The sequence below is a fragment of the Poecilia reticulata genome, chromosome 13 (genome assembly GCF_904066995.2).
Source record: "Poecilia reticulata chromosome 13, P_reticulata-male-v2, whole genome shotgun sequence".
Taxonomy (NCBI): domain Eukaryota; kingdom Metazoa; phylum Chordata; class Actinopteri; order Cyprinodontiformes; family Poeciliidae; genus Poecilia; species Poecilia reticulata.
The window spans coordinates 30,135,389-30,156,364 of NC_088842.1; the positions used below are offsets into that span (position 1 = coordinate 30,135,389).

At 36.1% G+C, this 20,976-nt stretch overlaps 2 protein-coding genes and 1 long non-coding RNA gene across 4 annotated transcripts; 2 read left to right on the top strand and 1 right to left on the bottom strand.

Moving 5' to 3' along the window:
- Window positions 1–805: 805 nt before the first annotated feature.
- LOC145554724 (uncharacterized) lies at window positions 806–9,169 on the bottom strand. The gene is made up of 2 exons (XR_014090710.1): window positions 8,013–9,169; window positions 806–4,325 (listed from the first exon to the last, which is right to left on the bottom strand). It is a non-coding gene; the product is annotated as an uncharacterized LOC145554724 (long non-coding RNA).
- On the top strand, window positions 1,953–11,483 carry LOC103475083 (queuine/queuosine transporter SLC35F2-like). Its single transcript, XM_008426484.3, has 8 exons — window positions 1,953–2,053; window positions 3,004–3,179; window positions 4,174–4,301; window positions 5,199–5,358; window positions 6,888–7,044; window positions 7,129–7,181; window positions 8,035–8,189; window positions 11,031–11,483. Exons 1-8 carry the CDS (start codon window positions 1,953–1,955, stop codon window positions 11,331–11,333), a joined length of 1,233 nt encoding a protein of 410 aa, XP_008424706.1. The 3' UTR covers window positions 11,334–11,483.
- Window positions 11,484–12,595: 1,112 nt separating this feature from the next.
- clns1a (chloride channel, nucleotide-sensitive, 1A) lies at window positions 12,596–20,350 on the top strand. Of its 2 annotated transcripts, XM_008426488.3 has the most exons (7): window positions 12,597–13,046; window positions 13,763–13,899; window positions 13,999–14,139; window positions 15,038–15,148; window positions 16,830–17,003; window positions 19,108–19,174; window positions 19,979–20,350. In XM_008426488.3, coding segments are annotated over exons 1-7 (750 nt in total). In that variant the 5' UTR covers window positions 12,597–12,927; the 3' UTR covers window positions 19,980–20,350. The 2 variants fall into 2 exon arrangements, with proteins under 2 accessions (XP_008424711.1, XP_008424710.1); XM_008426489.3 differs by lacking the exon at window positions 19,979–20,350 and having other exon boundaries at window positions 12,596–13,046; window positions 19,108–19,175.
- The last annotated feature ends 626 nt before the right edge of the window (window positions 20,351–20,976 follow it).

The window sequence follows — 20,976 nt, forward strand, 5'->3', positions numbered from 1 at the left end:
TTTATACCAAACCCAGCCAGTTTAAGATAGTGAAATAAAAGTAAAACTTGGGGAAAAGTGTGTTCAATTCACTTATTAAAGCTGGATTTAATAAACAAATAAACTGTCCTGAATGTTGTTTAAGTTGTACATTTTTGTCCTTTCTTCAGAACAAATTACTTTTAAACAAACTTGTTATTTATAATAAAATGAAACCATGCCTGCAGAGCCGGTCAAAAGTTGCATGAGGCCTTGAGCAGAACTTTCCTTGGGGGAACCGCCTGACCGACTGCAGCACGACTGACTTCCCTTTTTTATTTATTCACTTGATCATTTTTTTATTAAGCATTCACAACATAACATGTACAGTTGAAATAAGTATGACAACATGGCAGAATTTATTTTGCTCAACAAACATATTATTAGTTTGTTTTTATCACTATTTTTTTCTAAATGGGAAGTCTGAAAGGAATTAATCATATTATTTTATGAGTGAAGCTGTAGTTTGTAAAAAATGTAAAAAAAAATGTTTTATTTGGTATAAAAACAGTTTTGTTTTCGTCCGATGCTCATCCGTACTGCGGTCCACACTGCCCCCTGCTGGCCAGAGTTAATATAATTTGATGCGGACAGATTTACTCGATCATTAACATGAAAATTATACTTAAACTTTTTTAAATAGAGGAAAATATTACCATGAGAAAACAGACCTAAAATTTAAAATGTGAATAAAAATTTCAACTAAATGGTTTTAGATTATTTTCTGAACCATCATTGTTTAATGTTTCCACGTTATCAGCTGCAAATCTTTAAAAAAAGATGCAAACACGTTCAGAAACATTTATTTATACACATTACATAGCAGAGCAAATAAAACAAAATGTGCAGCTCTAAAGTTAATCCTCATTTATTATCACATATCTCAAAATGAGTAGAAAGCATTATTAAATTGCAGCTCTGTTGGTTTTTATTGATAAATACAATATTCACATTTTTTCTTCCATTTTGAATGAAGCAGATCTTCCAATTATATAAACAACAGAGCAAATCCAGCAAATGTAACCGTTATATTTGTAATTTTACTTAAGAGAAATTTGAGAAAAAAATAAACAAAATGGAAGTAAGCTCTAAAAGATGCCAACATTCTCCAGTGAAATAATTAAAAATATACATAAACATGGCTCTGTTACATTGTTAATTTAATTTAACCCCTTTACTGCTATTATACAATATACAGCATGTTGTTCTTGTTGGGTTGAATATTATTCTAAATCTGTTTTATTCATTGTGCTTTATGTGTTTATTTTATTTTTACCCATTAAAAAAACACTTTTGTTAACCTTGTGGTTATTCTAATGAGCGATAAAAAGAAATTTATCATAGTATTTTTATTATTATGACATACACGATAAGAGGACATTAAAACTACAAAAAAATAATCAGGGATGAAGTCATAAAGATAGATTTAGATGGTTCAAATAAATAAATTGCAGCTACGAAAAACAAAACATTCACATTCAGGGACATAGTAATGATAGACACTTAAATAATTTACTCATTCATTTTTATAAATACAATTGCTCTAGAAAGAAAATCCTTTGTTTAGTGATTGTGATATTTACATGTTTTTTCTGTTTTAATGATATGGATTAATTAACAAAGAATACATAAAATTCTTGATATTATAAGCAGTTATAACAAGAGGAAACGCAATGATTACTTCTTTAAATTATCTCACATTTATCAAAGTAAAAGTTTTATTCCCATTAAATAAAACTCTGTAATTAACTCTTATCTCATGCGCTGATTGTGTCCTGCGTGCTTTTTAAAAGCACAGATAAGTAAAGGAATGATCTTTGACCGCTCAGACAGTTAATCATTCAGCTCTGAAACAAAGAGAGGAAAAGATTTTTTAAAAACTCAGCAGCAGCAGCTGAAGCTGTGAGGAGTTTGATGAGCTGCAGAGAGACAACATGGCTGCCAAACAACCCGGTGAAGACGGGCGCTCCGAGGACCAGCGGGGGGGATTCCTGGTGAGGCTCAGGGAGTTCAAACCAAAGGAGGTTTTCACTTGGTGAGTAAACAAAACAAAATAAAAACTGATTTCAGGATATAACAGTAACTCTGTAAGGATGTTTGTGGTTATTTCAGCAAAAAGCGACGTTGGAAAAGCTATTTTTAATCCATATTCATGCAAAAAACAAAAAAACTTCAAAACATTCCAATTTCCTTTTTTAATCTTCACTTTTAAAAATAAAAAACAATCAAGGCAAAAATACTAAATGTTTAAAATAAATGAAATAGGCTGCAACAACACAAATTCATTACAAGAATTTTCATCTAGAAATAAGACAAGACTAACATACAAGTTACTTTTCAGGAAAATATAATTAATATTAAAAGTTCTACTTCAACGGGCAGATTATTTTTACTTTATTCCAACATTATATGTAAATTAATTAATTGAATCTCCTCTATCTTGCTGAAAAGCTACTGAAAGTTAACACAAAATGTTTGTTATAAGTGAAATAATTTAGTTGATGAAATGTCATGTATTTCAGAATTTACAATAGGCTTTTCTTTTTTGTGTTTATGATTTTTCTTCAGATGAGAAATTAATAAATTGTTTATTTAACTGTTATTTTCTGTTCTGAATTAATTATTTTCTGGGTATTTTCCAAAATTAAGTCACACGTGAGCCAAAAACTACCAGTTTAACTTGTAGATTATGTCATTTACAGCAGGTGATAAATGTCTTGTTTTAAGTGAAATAATCTGCCAGTGAAACTTATAGTTGTTTTTTCTTTATCAACATTAAGGAATTGTTTACTTAGGCTTCTATATTGTGCTGAAAAGTTATTAAGTTAGTTTTCTCCAATTTTAAGCGTAATAAGACAAATCTACTTGGTAACATTTTATGTTTTTACAGTGAAATTATCTTTTTAATAATCTGCACTAGATTTAAGTCACATATGGTAAACGTGTGAATGTCTCTGACCAGGCGGTGATGTTTCTTTTTCTCAGGCAGCTCGCCAAAACGCTGGCGATGGGTCAGGGTCTGGCCGGGCTCATCTGTGGTACCGCGGTCTCCTCTCAGTACCTGGCCGCAGAGTTTCAGCTGAACACGCCGATGCTGCAGAGCTTCCTGAACTACACGCTGCTGTGCGCCACCTACACCAGCATGATGATCTGCAGGAGAGGTAGCGCCACAGCTAACAGTGTCTAAGCATGTCTGCTAAACTCAAACAGCTTCATATTTTATTCAGGCAGACACACTTTCAGATTATCTCAAGATTTTAAATGTTATACAGATGAGGATTTGAGCCACTGGAAGGAAACAAAATACAGATTTTTTTTTCTAAAATCTCAAAATTCTGACTTTAATTTCAGAATTATGACTAAAATCTCAAAATCAGAATTGAATTTTTTTTTCCAAATTCTAACTTTTTTCCACAAATTCAGATTTTTTTCCCTTAGAATTGTGACTTTAATCTCAAGATTCTGATTTTAATATTAGTATTCTAAGACTTTTTTCTCAGAATTCTGAATTTTTTCTCAGAATTTTTTCTCAGACTTCTGATTTTTTTTTCAGAGTTCTGGTTTTTTTCTCAGAATTCTCACTTTAATCTCAAAATCACAATTCTCACTTCTTTAATGTTGTAATTCTACGATCTTTCTCAGAATTCCGACTTTTGTCTCAGAATTGTGACTTTAATCTCAAAACTAGAATTCTGACTCTAATCTCAGTATTTTAAGATTTTTTTTGTCAGAATTTATTTTTTCTTCCATCACAATTCTGGAGGGGGATGGAGGGGGGGTTTCAACCCAAAAATTTTCTCAGGACTCAGATTTTCTCCTCATAATTGTAAGTTTCCTTTCTCAGAATTTTGACTTTAACTCAAAATTCTAATTCTGTCAATCTATGTCAAAATTCAAATAAATAACCAAACATTTTTATGTGAATGTCAATTCTGTTGCTGACATGCAAAAATAATCCCATAATTATTTCTTCCATATTATAGGATTTGCTTATCCCAAATGTATTTGCTAGATTTGAGTTTTAAGACTAGATTCTGCAGAATTACTGCACACATTTCATCTGATCAACTTATTTTTGATGAACTGTCCTCCTGCTTGGTGAAGAAACAAACATGTGAATACTGAAACTCCGGGGTGATCCCCTTTAAAACGCAGGGGATGGAAATATCTTGCAGATCCTTAAGAGAAGATGGTGGAGGTACTTACTGCTGGGTCTGGTGGATGTGGAGGCCAACTACACCGTGGTCAAAGCCTATCAGTACACCACCCTCACCAGCGTCCAGGTCAGTACACCATGGGGTCTGCCGCTTCAATAAGAAATGTTTTATTTCTTACAGACAAAAATAAATATTTTTATTGAGTGAAATGCTCTCCTTTTATGTAGTTTGTCTTTTTGTTTCTTGTCTTTAAATCTGATGGCAAATATCTTTTTCAGTTATTCTTCATTTGCTTTAACTGATTTAAAGCTGCAGTATGTAACTTTTATAAATGTTTTTTTTTTTTTTACAAATTTGTTTAAACTGTCTCTATGTTGTGACAGTTTGATATGAGACAGATAATCTGTGAAAAAAAGAGCTCCTCTGCCTTCTCCCAGTGCTAATTAGAAACAGCCAATCAGAGGCAGGAGGCGGGTCTTAACGCTGTCAATCACCCCTCCATGTGATCTATTATTATCTAATTTCCTTTGGGATCAATAAAATATTTTTAAGTTTGAATTGTTCTCTGCTACGCTGCAGCTAGCACAGCATGTCATAAATGCTAATGCTAGTTAGCATAGCCACCAATAACAGTGGCTAACTGTAAGTTGTGTCTCCACCAATAGCACATTTAGTAGGGCTTACATGAAGTGATTGACAGCGCTAAGCCCCTCCTCCTGGTTCTGATTGGTTGTTTTTGGTCAGAATCTGTGATTTTCGGTAATAGCAGCCCAGGGAGGAGGTGGAGGAGAGCGATCGCTTCACAGATTATCTGTCTCATAACAAACTGTCGCAACATGGTGACAGTTTTAACAAATATGTAAAGAAGATATTTTTTTTATAAAAGTCACATCCTGCAGCTTTAAATAACTTTTAATGACAAAATCATTTTTATCATTTCCTGAAGGGTGTGTTGTCTTTCTACTGTGTCTGTGTTTAATTGTTTTTCATCATAAGTCAGTTTCCTTGTGTTCTGTGCCCCAGTTGCTGGACTGCTTTATTATCCCGGTCCTAATGATTCTGTCCTGGTGGATCCTGAAGACCCGGTACAGACTGACCCACTATGTGGCCGTCTGCCTCTGTCTGCTGGGAGTCGGGGCCATGGTGGGCGCCGACCTGCTGGCTGGAAGAGACCAGGGCTCCAGTAAGAACTCCTGTGATGTCTGAACCCAGTTTTTGGATAAAAGTTGTGGTTGTACTCAGTTTTTTGGACTCCATTTTTGTTGGTTTTGTATAAATAGAGACAAAGTATTTGATGAGATGGTTTGGATTTTAAGTTTAGTTTGGTGAAGTCAATTTACTGACAGCAATAATTTGTGTTACTTAGCCTTTCATAAGAGAGAAAAAATTATATTTTCACCATATTATCCATTCATTTATAAATGTAACAGTTTAAAATTAAATATTTAATTAGCAGGCTAAATATTTAGCTTCAAACCAATTTTTTAGTTATCAAGCTAAATATGTAGTTAAACTAAGTATTTAGATAACAAGCCAAATATTTAGTCTGAAGCCACTTATTTGGATAGTAAGCTAATATATATGTAGCTTCAAACAAAATATTTAATTTAAAAGCTAAATATGTAGTAGCAATCATTTACCTACCAAGCTAAATTTATAGATTCAAACCAAATATGTAGTGTACGAGAAAAATATGTAGCTTAAAGCCAACTTTTTAGCCAGCAAGGTAAATATTTAGCTTCAAATCAATTATTTAGTTAGCAAATTAAACATGCAACTGCAAACTAAATACTTAGCTACCAAGCTAAATATATAGATTCAAACCAAATATTTGGTGAACAAGCTAAATATTTAGCTTCAAACCATATTACCATATCATATTACTTAGCTTGCTATCTAAGCTAAGTCTGAATCTAAATATTCATCCATTTTCTTGCACCCTTGTCCCTCAGTGGAGTCGGGAGGGTTGCTGGTGCCCATCTCCAGCTAACGTTCCAGGCGAGAGGCGGGGTCTCCCTGGACAGGTCGCCAGTCTGTCGCAGGGCAACACAGAGACACACAGGACAAACAACCATCCACACACACAGTCACACCTAGGGGCAATTTGGAGAGGCCAATTAACCTAACAGTCATGTTTTTGGACTGTGGGAGGAAACCGGAGTACCCGGAGAAAACCCACGCATGCACAGGGAGAACATGCAAACTCCATGCAGAAAGACCGGGGCCGGGAATCGAACCCAGAACCTTCTTGCTGCAAGGCAACAGCTCTACCAACTGCGCCACTGTGCAGCCCGAATCTAAATATTTCACAAGCTAATTGTTTAGCGTCAAACTAAGTATTTAGCTCAATCAGATCATATTTAGTTAGCTAAATATTTAATTTGAAGGTAGGTACTTAAATATTTTTAATTGAAACTCTGATAATTCCCATTTGTTTCCTCTTATCTCAGGCTAAAGAACCCAAATTAGTGTTGTTAATTTTTGACTGTGTAGCTTTACAATCAACGCCTCATACTCATTTATTCTACTTGGCTAAGTTACTCTGATGTTTTATCCTTTGCTTTCCTGCCAATCTGTTCCAATCTCCTGGGTTTAATTTAAAAAACTTCATTGTTCACCATGTTCCTCTCTAGCTCGTCTCTGCATCTGGGTCCTCATTAGCATCAAAACTGGATCCTGGTCTTCTTAAAGTTGTTTCCCCTCTTTCTGCAGCCTCCAACATCTTATTAGGAGACGGTTTGGTTCTGCTCAGTGCTGCTTTGTACGCGGTGTCCAATGTGTCTCAGGAGTACACAGTAAAGAACCTGAGCAGAGTGGAGTTCCTGGGGATGATTGGCCTGTTTGGGACCATCATTAGCACCGTCCAGATGTGAGCCGTCATCAGCAGCATGAATTACTTAACATCCTATTTAGCCTTTTGGCTGTTTGACCTCTTTTTTCCCCCTCCGTGCAGGGTCATCCTGGAGCGTAATGAGTTGTCCAATATTATCTGGAGCTGGCAAGTTGGTTAGTATTCATTTTACACAGAATAACTTTTAATGTTAAAAGTGTAAAAACTTCGACCAAAGCGGGCGGAGCCAAGATACGCAGAGGAGTATCTTGGGCATGACGACACGTTAATTAATTACCTTTTGACTGTTTCTAAATATAGCTAGCTTACTTCTCTGGCATCGGCCTTTTATTTATCTGTTTAGTTTCACAAATTTGCTGTTAAAGCGAGTGTATTAGAGACGTATTAACCATTTAGATAAAACAACGGCAGACAGATTGTGTTAGCCGGTCCGACATTAGCTTCTATTTCCGCCTCGCTTTACACAGACTTCCGGCTACATTTCAAAACAAGAGCATTAGCATAAATTATAGTGTTATAATAACTAACTGTAGTGTTTTTTCAGTGATGTTTATAAGCAGAGAGGAATAAGTGTTGATAAATTTGTCACTCAAAAAAATTATGAAACAGGTCATGAGATAAAAGATTGTACCTGTCACTTCTTTTTTTTTTCTTGTTCAACGTTTTAAAGCAGCCACCACTTTAAAAAATGATTTTGGTCAGTTTCTGTAAGATTTCTGCTGCTGGAAAGCACTGTTACCAACTTAACGACTTTGTTGCTATATTTAGCAACTTTCCAGACCTCTCTCACTCCAGCACCTTTTTTACATTTTTTTTTTTTACAAAAGTAAAATGTAAGAAAAAAAGCTAAAGTCTGGCAAAAAATTACAAAAACGTCAATATTGTTTTGTAGAAATGTTTCACACACCAACCTTTTGTTTTATAATAACCACATGCTACAACCTAAGTCACTTTGTCAGGTTTTCGCTGTTTTTATCTGAACGTACCGTTGCTCTTCTCTCCTCCCAGGGCTTCTGCTTGCTGCATATGCTCTGTGCATGTACGCTCTGTACAGCTTCATGCCCATAGTGATGAAGATGAGCAGCGCCACCTCCGTCAATCTCTCACTGCTCACTGCCGACCTCTTCAGCCTCTTCTGCGGGATCTTCCTCTTCCAGTACAACGTGAGCAACATTTTTCATTTTCAGAGTTGATTTGATCAGAAAAAAGAGAGGAAAAGAAGGCTCCGTTTTTTGTTTTTTGAACAGTTGAAAGACAGAGCTTCTTATTTGTTAGAATCGCAAACTGTTTTGGGGGGAGTTTGTAAGACAGATCAACAGAAAGTAGAAGATAACTCGAAATCTAAGGAAATCACAATGAGATGCAATAAAATAAGAACCAAATCTAAGAACTAAGAGCAAAATAAACAAAGAAATGATCAAAATCAAAAAACAATGATGCAACTAGAAGTCCAGACGAAAGCACAAAATCTTACCAAGTAGTTTGGTTTACTTTCTAATTCAAATATCTTAGTATACCAGAAAGAAAACAAAGCTAATTAAAAAGTAACTTTTCACCAACATACAGGAGAATAATTCCTCACTATTGAGGAAAAATTATTTGTTCCACTGGCTGATTATTTCACCTTTAACAAGACTTTTTTCCCCATGTTATCGGTTAAATAATCTGCCAATGGACCTTGCATTTTTTTAAACAATATTAAGAAATTATTTACTTAAAACAAACTCCTGTATCTTGCTGAAAAGTTCCTCTTGACTTAGTTTTGTCTTCTTTCAACTTATTTCTTACCAAAAATACTTGGTAAAATTTTGCGTTTTTGCAGGGAACAAATAATGACACAATGTATTTGTTTCCTCCCACTTTACAACTGTATTTGGTGTGTTTTGGTCTACCACATAAAATTTACTTTTTTAAAGTGACAAAGAGTGAGAAAGCTTTCAAAAAATATATTTACCAAAGCATTGTGTAAAAATAAAATGTTTAGAAATTCATTTAAAATTAAATGAAACTTTGAAGCTACCATTAAAACTGTAGCAATCATATTTTTATGATTGCTACATAAAAATATGATTGCAAACAGATCCTACGGGATCTGTTTGTGTTTGGCTCGTATTTCCTATAAACAGTTAATTTCAGTTACTCATTACCTAACTTACTTCGTCGTTTTTTGATCCAGCTGTATCATCTTCAGTTTTGGTGTCACTTAAGGCGTTTTCGCACTGGAACGGTACGGAACGGACCGGTTTCGACCGTGTTTGCATTAGAACTTGCGACCGGTTCCACCCGGCCCCTTGGAACCACAAGAGCTGTGGAATAAGAAAACAATGACTGCCCTGCAGGATGTTTAGCAGTAAACTGACAACGTGAATTGCCTTTTTGTGCCATTTATTGTGAATTTTGGCTCACATTGGAAGCAGATTAAGTCTGAATCAAAGTGTTTTAATTCAGCAGCATGCTTTGTTCCTCACCGCTCTCTGGGTTGCAGTGACCTGCAGAGTCCTATCAAGATTCTGCAGTGTTAATGAATAATGACCAAGGTTAACCTGCAATCGCATCTGTCTTCAGAAAGGACTCTCTGCACACGCCACAACAGAAAATAAGACTCAAAACTCATTTCTTAAAAACAAAATTCGCCCTTGTTTTCCTTAAGAATTACTTAAAATGAGAAATAGCAGGCAGGTCTGAATAAATAAAGCACGTAATTAACTGATCATATATCATAGATCAGAACGTTACTCTGACATACATGCTTGATAACATAATGTGTGAGAAATCAATCTGCTAAAGACAAAACTGATCAACAGCCAAAAAACTGTCTGGGGTTTTTCAACTGTTTTAGGGTCATTTTGATTTGTTGAATCCAAAAACCCACATTGGTTTTGCTCAATCAGGTAAACTTTCTGAACGTCCCATAAGAGAATATATTTCAATCTATCAATAAATATATAAAGAAAATATCAATTCCACCATTTCACTGTCATGTTTGCGTGTTTTTTTCCTCCAATACCGATATCTGAGAAGTCGTATGAGCCGATACAGATCCGATACAGAGAAACATCGCTGAATTGACTTAATGCGTTTCTTTTTTTATTCATAAACGTACTGAATTACAAATTTAACTGATATCTATGCACCAGTACAACACACTTAAATACACCAATATCTTCTCTAGTTTGGTAAAACATGGAAAAACAACTTTAATTAGTTCAGTCAGTGCAGTTATAACAGAAAATGTAAAATAAATAAAACTGACAAAAACAGTTGGCTATTTTGGTCAAACATGTAAAAATAAAGTTCCACAAACCTTCTTTCAAATGGTTCAGTAATTCTATAAACAATAAAGCATAGAATTAGACTGAATAAATCTGCCTTCATGGATTGGGCACATTGTCACCGATTCCCGATCTAGAATTTATTTTCGGTATCGGGATCAATATTGATATTAATATCGGATTGGTGCATCTCCAGTTTGCAGGTTGGTAAATAGAAACGAATAGAAATTCCTTTATTGTCCCACAATGGGGCGGTTTCTGTGCAACAGCAGCAGCAAATAGTGACAGGCCATCAAAGCAAGCAGGCAAAGATAAAACATAAAATATATAAAAACAGAATAAAGAATTGAAAAATTTTTTTAAATATTGTAAAAATGTCAACATAAATATTATGAAGTTATTAGAAAATCTACTCCAGACCCAAGGAAATGTGCAACTGTAAAAGTGACGTTGAATTGTAGGCTTGACTTTATTTTTGTTCAATAAATAATGACAGTGTTTGTGCACTGGATGTTATATATAAATGTTTATAACCTGACAAAGACCAGATCATTGTCCTGACGTGGGAAACGCTATTTAAGACAGAATACACTTTGTTTTTTTAATGATTGTTGCTGCATGTAACTGTATCTGTTTGCCATTTTTGCTTCTATCTTCATTATTTCACTATTTCTATATTTTTCTGCATCATTGTTTCCTCTGCCTCTGTAAAAATATCAATTTTTTGCTCAGTTCTCTGGACTCTACCTGATCTCTCTTGTGGTCATCCTCCTCGGCTTCATCGTCTTCAATGCTGTGCCGACGCCCACTGCCACCGCCACCTCTTCTTCCTCTTCCTCAATCTGCGAGGAAGGCTGCTATGAGAATCCTGGAGCGACTGAGGATGCCTCCAACAGAGATGAAGATCCAGGAAGGATCCCCGCTGAGGTGGAGGAGGAGGATGAAGAGCGGCGAGCGGATAAAACAGATTCATCACGAAGCTTTAGAGAGGAAACTGATGGAGATCGTACTGTTGAACGCAGCACAAAAATGTGAACAGCTCAAGAGAGTGTTTTTACACATTTATTTATTGAGTTTTCATTCGTGTCGGTGTGCACTAAACCTCGTTTGGTCCCTGAGAATAATTAAATCAGAGCAGAAAAATAATGGCTGCCTACAAAATATTGGTAGTTCTTAAAAACAAAAAACAGAAAAGAATTTGACCCAGAAATGTATACATTTTCATAAGACAGTTTGCACCAATAAGGTTTTGGGTTCAACTTTTTCTGCATGTTTGCATTTTCTCCCTCTGCAGTTACCAAACATTGTTTTATTATTATTATTATTATTATTATTATTATTATTATTATTATTATTATTATTATTATTATGCTCTTTTAGATAAATTCATAATGAAATACATTAAAGTTTGTCATTACAATGTGAAAAAATCTGAAAAGTTTAAAGTCTTTAAAAGTTTATTAAGGCAATTAATAATTTTAAAATTTGCATATCATTTCCTAAAATTGGTCATAAGCCCTCGGGGCATTTACATAGAAGTTCTGTTATAATATAAGATAGTTTTATTGTAAACAGTAAAATGTCAGGATGCTAGATTTTAAAGCCGAACGTTGAAATGCAATTTATTTTTTGTCTGCGTTCATAATTTTGCCTGATTTATGATCACATCTAAAATCTGTCACATTAGTTTTTTTAATGCACATTTCAGTTTAAAATGATATGCCTTTGTCTAATAATATGTTATTATGTGTTTATTTTATGATGTGATTATCTTAAGTCATTAAGAAAATGCATTTGGACTTTAATTAAAGGTAATTTAGATTTAATTAAAAATACAGAAAAAACTAAAAATGCATTTTGATACTTCTTGGTGTACTGTAGCACACCAAAATTTGAAATAATTTAATCAATATTAAAATATTTATATGGTGAAAAGTGCTTAACCAGTTCAAATTTCAGTTGATGAATTTCACATTTGTTGTATATTTTAGAAATTATAGACACCCATTAATAATTATAGATATATTTTCTACATATTGTATGTAATTAGCACAACTGCACATACAGCGAATGTTTTATATATTCATATATACGTAAATAAAATAAAAAATTGCCAAGGTATTTTTGAGTCTTGTTAGTTTGCGCACTATAACCGCTGGAGGGCGCCTGAAACTCATTAAAAATTAAACTGCCTAACTACGTAGAAACATGTACGTGAATTTCGAAGTAACGTACGAACGTCTGTGCCTCCAACCGTTGGGCTAGCGTGCGACACGTGATTTCTTTTTAGCGTATCATACGTTACTTATGGAACAAGCCGCGTTATTTCAGCTCGACGTAGGCCGATGCAGCTAAGCAACAGGGACAGCAGTTAGCTAACTAACAGCACAACTTTCCTGTTTATCAGTTCCTGTGATAGTTCTCCAGACGACTCATTCTGGGTTAGTTTATCCGGGAGGAGAAAGGCAGAGAGCGGCTACGGTTTATCTCCTCCCGTTGCTCGCCGTCACGCAATTACCGAGAAGTTATCTCGGGATAAATTAGCCAGATTTGCGACACGAAGTAGGACACACAGCTACTTGTTCGGTACAGATTCGACGTTGAGGACGACTTTACTGTTACACGGACAATGGTTCTCCTGAAAAACATCCACCCTCCCACCGAGGGAGTGCGGCACGAGCAAGCCGCCACCACGGCGGTGCTGGACGGGCAGAGGCTGGGCTGCGGCACGCTGTACGTCGCCGAAACGTAAGTGATGCACATGGCGCTTGTTTTCATCTGTGGCAGCAGGTCGGGGTTTTCATAACATTTATTGTAGAAAATGGGTAAATGTATACAAATAAAGTAGATAAATATGTAATATAATATATTGCGGGGACCGTCATAATTGGTTTTAATGGCATGATTACCAATGTTTATTTTGTTTCTGTTACGTCATACCACACACGCTGTTTATAACGATTACATCTAAAAACGTTAGAATATTGCGTACAAGTGCTATACTTCTTGCCAGTAATCTCGGAACATAAACCGTCATTTTCTAGAGATTAATTACACATAGAGTACAATATTTAAAGCTTTTATTTCCTGTCGATATTGGTTATGTGTTTATCTCGATACTTATTGATTTATTGTCCAGCATTAAGTGAATTGAAATAGTCTTTTGTGGTTTGTATTGTATTTATCTCCAACGTGTGGCGCAGGAAAAGTTTATCTTAAAATGAAAAGTGTACAAACGTATATTAAAGTATCAGGATGTGTAGCGATGGCACTTGACAAAATGTAATGTTTCAGTTGTTTACTGTGTCCACTGTGACTTTGCATTTTTGTGTTGTGATGTAAATAAAGCACTTCGAACTGCCTTGTTGCTGAAATGTGCTATTCAAATAAACTTGAGTGATTGAGGAGTTTTGCACAAATCCACACCTGTACGTTGTGTGTTTTCTTTTTTTTTTTTCTGTCAGGCGCTTGTCGTGGTTTGATGGATCAGGTTTGGGTTTCTCTCTGGAGTACCCCTCCATCGGTCTCCATGCCATCTCCAGGGACGTGAGCGCTTACCCCCAGGAACACCTGTACGTCATGGTGAACGGAAAGCTCAGCGGTAAGGGGGAAGTTTGTTTGAAATACCTGTTTTTATAATAGTGAATGTTTCTGTCACCTTCTGAGAAAATGTTTGGAGTCACTGGTTTGATGTTCACAGATGAGAATGAGGCGGAAATGGCCGAGAAAGGAGCTGGTGATGAAGCCGGTGACGACGGCGGCGGCAGCAGCGACGGGGATGATGACGATGATGAAGGGATGATTACAGAGATTCGGTTTGTGCCGACCGACAAGACGTCATGTGAGTGACCACACTGTGGTAATTGACTTTCAGCTTATATTGTTTTGATATTGATAATTATTGATTAGTTTTTGTGCTTTAAGTATCTGAAATGCTGCCAAACTGGTGGCTTGAGCTTTCCTGTTTTATCCAGTTTTCACCCCACGCCGTTGCTTTTTATTTTTAAACAGTTATGAGGCATGGTGGCGAAACCTTAAACTGCTGCTGTGCACTTGCACAGCAGCAGTTTAAGTAACCTGTTGCTGGTTACCTAGCAACAGGTTGTTGCTAGGTAACCAAAGAATTAGTGAGTTGCTAGGTAACCAAAGTTCTAAGATTGTCGTAAGGGAAAAATGGTGCCGTGTGAACTAAGCTTTAGCTGTTAGCAGTTGAGTGGTTAAAGTCTTTGCTCTGTGTACATCTCCCAGAATTCTGTGCGGTTCTGGATCGGAGTTCAGTGAATATTCTACATATTGGATATTCTATCAGATGTATTACCTGTTGTCAGGTGCAGCATACCCTGCTTTAGCCAATGGCCGCCCTGAGTACTCAACTTTTTCTTTTTGGCCTGTGGGGCAAAAAGTTTGGACACCACTGCTCTATATTGAAGGAGGGTGTACTTTTTTTAAAATCATGGTTTTATGAAAGAATAAGATATCAACCCATGGATCTGACAAAAGCTTAGATCATCAATATTATAGTCATCAAGAGTTATCCTGCTTAATAAAAACATAATAAAGAATTAATAAAGCACCCACTGTTTTTCTTCTTTTTTTTTTACTTTTACATCTTTGCATCCTTAGTTTTTTTTTCTTGTTTTAAACAAAAAAGACTGTTTTGTGTTTGAAGTAAGTGACAGTAGTGGAGTAGTGCTGCCTCAGTGATGCCTCAGGTTGATGGTATGATCTTTTCCATGCAGTGGAGTCCATGTTCTCAGCCATGTGTGAATGCCAGGCTCTTCATCCCGACCCGGACGACGAAGACTCTGATAATGACTTTGAGGGAGAGGAGTACGACGTGGAAGAAGCTGGTGAGGGAAAAAAAATCAACAACACAGCGTAAAACTGACCTGTGATTTTAATATGTATAATATGGAAGTCTGGAACCTTCCAAGGTTCCAGACTTCCTTGTAATAATTAAAGGTGACCTATCGTGCTTAGGTTGCTAGGTAACGGGTTAGGCTGGCTGGGGTTGCTAGGTAACAGCACAATGTGACTCAACATTCCAAAGGTTTTTGAAATGGCTCATTTTCCAGACACCAAAAATAGAATAGAATATACTTTATCGATTCCCAAGGTGAAACTGATTAAAAACATTAACGTTGAGTTTTCTTTCTTTTAATCGCGAGATCCAAACGGAAGTATAAAAACGCACAAAACGTGAATTTTGCATAATAGGTCCCCTTTTAAAGAGCTTTCAATCAGCCTTTCTGAAGGTCTTTTAAGTTCATTGTGTCACTATTAACAGTAATAACAACAACATTTACATCGGTCCGTATTTTCATATTCTTGCCTCCTAATTCAGAGGTTAGTGTCTCAGCAGCTGGAATTGAATTGACCAAGGGACAACTGTGCACACTTTGCTTTGATGCAGCATGATTCCCACGTTCATTCAATTCATTTTTGCCAGTAACCTCACCTGGTACTCAGTTTTTGTTTAATATTTCAAAATTTAAAACATGACAGTGAATATTACTGTTGTGACCGTCCATTTTAAACGGTTTGAAAATGTAATAGCCATAAAAGAAAAGATTCCACTAAAGTACTTGGAAGCAGGAATTAAAAGCTTAATTTCCTTCATTTGTGTGTTTAACTTGTAACATTTTTTTAGTATTTTTCACTAAGATGGAATTGTTGACGTGTTTTTCTTAAAAAATGTCGGTTATTGAATCAATATGTTTATATAGTTAGTGTTTTTGACTATAATATTCTAATATTGTATTTTTCTTTCAAAATGTTTCTTGAACTGCTGTTTTGCTCAGTAGCTCATCATAATTATCCCTGAATTACATAAATAACACTAACTCTCCACCATTTCTTTTTGTTTTTCATCTCTCCGTGGACTGGGTTTTTTTTGCAGAGGCAGGTAAGATGTGTAAAGTTTATCACACAATAACACAACGTTCAAAATGTTGCAATAATGGTCTAAGATCAGTTTAAAGGTTCTAGAAAAACTTGGTAGGATTTTGTGTTTTTGCAGCAAATGCAAATTTTCAATGGCAAAAGAGGAATTAATACCATAAAACTGCATTTTTTTAAAATTATTTCTGCATTTTAAAACATTAGTTGGCTCTTTATAATTTTAGTCAAAGGGATTAAGAGCTATTTTAAAGCTTCAGAGCCATGTTAAATTGCTTCTTAAAGCAGTGGCAACTGCTTTAAGAAATAGGAACAAACTGCAGTTTTACTAATGCTGCTTGTGTTAAATGCTGTAGTCTCTATTAAATAAAGTAAAAAAAAAAATCTTAAAATGTAAAATGTACTCATTTCATAAACCCTTTATTACACTGACTGCTCTCTCACACACAGTGTGACGTTGCCTCTTGTCCTGAAGTCAATAATTCAGGAAGAAAAATATTTCAAATGCACATATTAAAGTTCTTAGAGGCTAAAATCAATATGTCTGATTGTAGCTTTATAAAAACCCAAAACCTGCTAAAACAACTCTTGATCCAGGATAGATTGATTCTCCATGTTTGTTCATGCACTCAGAGCACGGCCATGCTGACATCCCGACCTTCTACACGTGTGACGAGGGTTTGTCGGCGCTCACGCAGGAGGGCCAGGCCACCCTGGAGAGGCTGGAGGGGATGCTGGCCCAGTCCGTCAGCCAGCAGTACCACATGGCCGGAGTCAGAACCGAAGAAACAAAAGCCGAGTTTGAAGGTTTGAGTCGAGTTGATACTGTTTTCTTTCTTTTTTTTAATTCTCTCCTGTTTTAAAAAAAAACATTACAGTGCAAATAAATCTATCAGAAATTAAACTTATATTATTTAGCAACTGAATAAATGGCATTATTATTTACACATTTTTGGTTTCTGACAATGGATAGATAATAAATAGTTTCCAGGCCATGGACCCAAAATCTCTACGTTTTGTTCCCTGAGCCAGTTAGTTATCACCTTTGCTTAATGGCAAGGTGCTCCATCATGCTGGAAAAGGCATTGTTCATCACCAAACTGCTCTGGGACGGTTGGGAGAAGTTGCTCTCGGAGGACATTCTGGTACCGTTCTTTATTCATGGCTGTGTTTTTAGGCAAGACTGTGAGAGAGCCGACTCCCTTGGCTGAGAAGCAACCCCACACATGAATGGTTTCAGGATGCTTTACAGTTGGCATGAGACAAGACTGGTGGTAGCGCTCACCTCGTCTTCTCCCAACAAGCTGTTTTCCAGATGTCCCAAACAATCGGAAAGGGGATTCATCAGAGAAAATGACTTTACCCCAGTCCTCAGCAGTCCACTCCCTGTACCTTTTGCAGACTATCAGTCTGTCCCTGATGTTTTTCCTGGAGAGAACTGGCTTCTTTGCTGCCCTCCCAGAGACCAGGCCTTGCTCCAAGAGTCTCCGCCTCACAGTGCGTGCGGATGCATTCACACCTGCCTGCTGCCATTCCTGAGCAAGCTCTGCACTGCTGGTAGCCCGATCCCACAGCTGAAACACTTAGAAGAGACGGTCCTGGCGCTTGCTGGTCTTTCTTGGGCGCCCTGGAGCCTTTTTGGCAACAATGGAACCTCTCTCCTTGAAGTTCTTGATGCTGCGATAGATTGTTGACTGAGGTGCAATCTTTCTAGCTGCGATACTCTTTCTTCCCTGTTAGGCCATTTTTGTGCAGTGCAATGATGACTGCATGTGTTTCTTTAGAGATAACCATGGTCCACAGAAGAGAAACAATGATGCCAAGCACCAGCCTCTTTTTAAAGTGTCCAGTGGCGTCATTCTTACTTAATCATGACAGATTGATCTCCAGCCCTGTCCTCATCAACACCCACACCTGTGTTAATGGAGCAATCACTGAAACGATGTTAGCTGGTCCTTTTAAGGCTGCAATGAAGTTGAAATGTGTTTTGGGGGACAAAGTTCATTTTCTAGGCAAATATTGACTTTGCAATTAATTGCCGTTAAGCTGATCACTATAACATTCTGGACTATATGCAAATTGCCATTATAAAAACTGAAGCAATAGACTTTGTAAATATTAACATTTGAATCATTCTCAAAACTTTTGGCCATGACTGTACATCAAGAAGAGAAATCGACACAAAAGATGAATTTTGTCTAAAATGCTAAATACAATATGAAAAATTAAAATATTTAAGGAGGATAGAAATGCAAAAAAGAAAAACAAAAGGGTAGAAAACAGTTTTAATTTGTGACGTCAGAAATGAACTAGAAAGAGCATTCAAACTTTTTTGCAGGAATCAAATTCTCATTTATTTAAAAAAAATGCAAATTGAGAGGTTAAAATGGTTAATTCACATTAAAAACTATTTAATTGATCCCAAAGGGAAATTAAATTATGTTTTAACGCATATTAATTCAAATTTTTAACAGAATAATGAGAATCCATCCTGAAAGCTGCTCTCATCGGCTGCAATACAAGATAATTATTTTTTTTGTAAAGTTTTCAGATGATTCAAATCAATCAATCAAATTTTATTTGTATAGCACATTTCAGCAGCAAGGCGTTTCAAAGTGCTTTACATAATTGAAATAAAAACAGCATGTGACATTTAATAAACGGTGAGAAAGAGAGATTTAAAAAAAAAGATAAAAACATTATCTCAAAGCGTCAGAAAAGGCAGATTAGATTCAACAAAAGTTTTTCTTCATTATGGATTTAGTAACTTTATCCTTTTAATAAAAATGCATAATTCAGTAGAGGTCCAGCCAATTAGTGCTACTAGTCTCTTACCAGAGTGCACTTACAGAGTAAATACTGTTTAGGAGACTGAAATATTTTTTATGCACAATCTGTTTTGTTGTTGCAGATGGGATGGAGGTGGATGCTGCAGCGATGGAGGCCGGTCAGTTTGAGGATGCAGATGTTGAGCACTAGTAAGGACAATTCTTTATATTTATTTAGAATAAATGTGCATTAGAATGTGTATTTTTAAATGTTTTTCATATTTGACAAATTTTTCTCATTTAATTGGATATTTATGGAAATATGCATAGGATCCTGTCTTGATGTTAAATGTTTTCCAGAGTTGGTTCCTTTTGAAGGTTTCAACAACTGCAGTGATGAGTCGCATTTCTGTGGATTCTAACAAACGTCAGGGTTTAAACAGATTCAGCTTCTTCTAGAGCTTCAATGATTTATCAAATAATTGGTGATTAATCAATTATTTAAATGATCAAGTAATTTAGTAACCGATTAATCGTTAACTGGAATATGCAGACTGTTAAAAAAGGCCATTTGCTGGAAGAACAACACAGTCAGAGCCGTAATTGAGCCAAAACTGTACAAATGAATACATTTTGCTTTTAGGATAAAACCTTTGTCTGAAAATGTTTTTTACCCAGAACTCCTCAAGTGACAACGCTTTAGCTAATACCTGGTTCAAATTCTGTAAAAAAAAAAAAAATCTCAAATTAAGCATCTTGTCAGAATAACTGATTAATCGTCGGACTAATTGTTCGTATGAGGCCTTGTTCATCTTGCTTTCTGTGCTGAAATGACTTCAAACTGAAGGGATCTAAAGGCTCCCTCATTGATCATTTATACATTTAGCACCGAGTAGCTCTTATCTTGCATTCCCAAACAGTAAAGCCAAATGTTAGGAAAAGGCAGTGACAAAATATAAATGGAACAAACGCTGCTGCACGCCTTGTCAAGCATATGTTCGACTCTCCCTGCAGGACGAAGTCGCGTCCAAACGAAGCACCAGTGGGATCAGAGAAGAAGATGGCAGCACTTATTTCCGTTGGTTCTGCTCTGGCCCAAACCCTCTTCCTGTTGCAGGAGCTTTATGTTGTTAGTGGTCCGTCTTGCATCATCTCATGTCTCATGTTGAAGCTCAGTTTGCAGCATGTTGATGCATTTTTATGGTTAGGTCATCAAGCTGCTGTGATGCAGGGAGCTGCTGATGAACTGTTGGAGAAAATACTCAAATCCTATTGACTCTTAAGAAAACATTTTGTTTTGTACCTAACAGTTAATTTACTAGATTTTTTTTCCGCCTCCCTAGATGTCTTTGTAAGAAATAATCAATAAAATAATTTTGTATCTTTTGTTCTGAGTTTGATTTGTTGTCTGAGGTTTTGCTTAATCAGACTAGTTTAAGGGTTAAATTAAATGGATTCCCACAACATGATGCTGCCACTTCCATACGTCACTGGATGGTACAAGTGTCCCAGTTTTGCCTCCTTCCTGAGTGATATGATGGCTGGACATAATTGTCTAAACAGATGAATGTGGCACCTTCAAGCATCTGGAAATGTTTTTTAACAAACCTCTGAGATGTTCACAGAACAGCTGCAGTTTTCTTATTTCAAATGTGCTCAAAACATTAGAAACTAGTCAAAATACTTTGAAAGATTGTGTTTTTGCAGTGAGGTGACTTCTGAAAACACGTAATTGCAATGGATTTTCTTTACGGGTAGATAAAATAATCCTGGAAAATATAACCGTTTCATGTTGGGTTTTTTTTGTTGTTTTGTTTTAAATATCTTAAAAACTGCCAAACTGGTGACGTGACCTTCCCCCTTTTATCCACAAGTTCCTCTCGAATTGCTATAATTGTTTTCCTGTCACTCCACGCTGTTCTTTTTTTGTTTTTAAGCAGTTATGAGGCACGTGGCTGAGTAAGCTACTCAGCGAGCTGTTGCTAGGCAGCCGAAGAGCGAGTGAGTTGCTA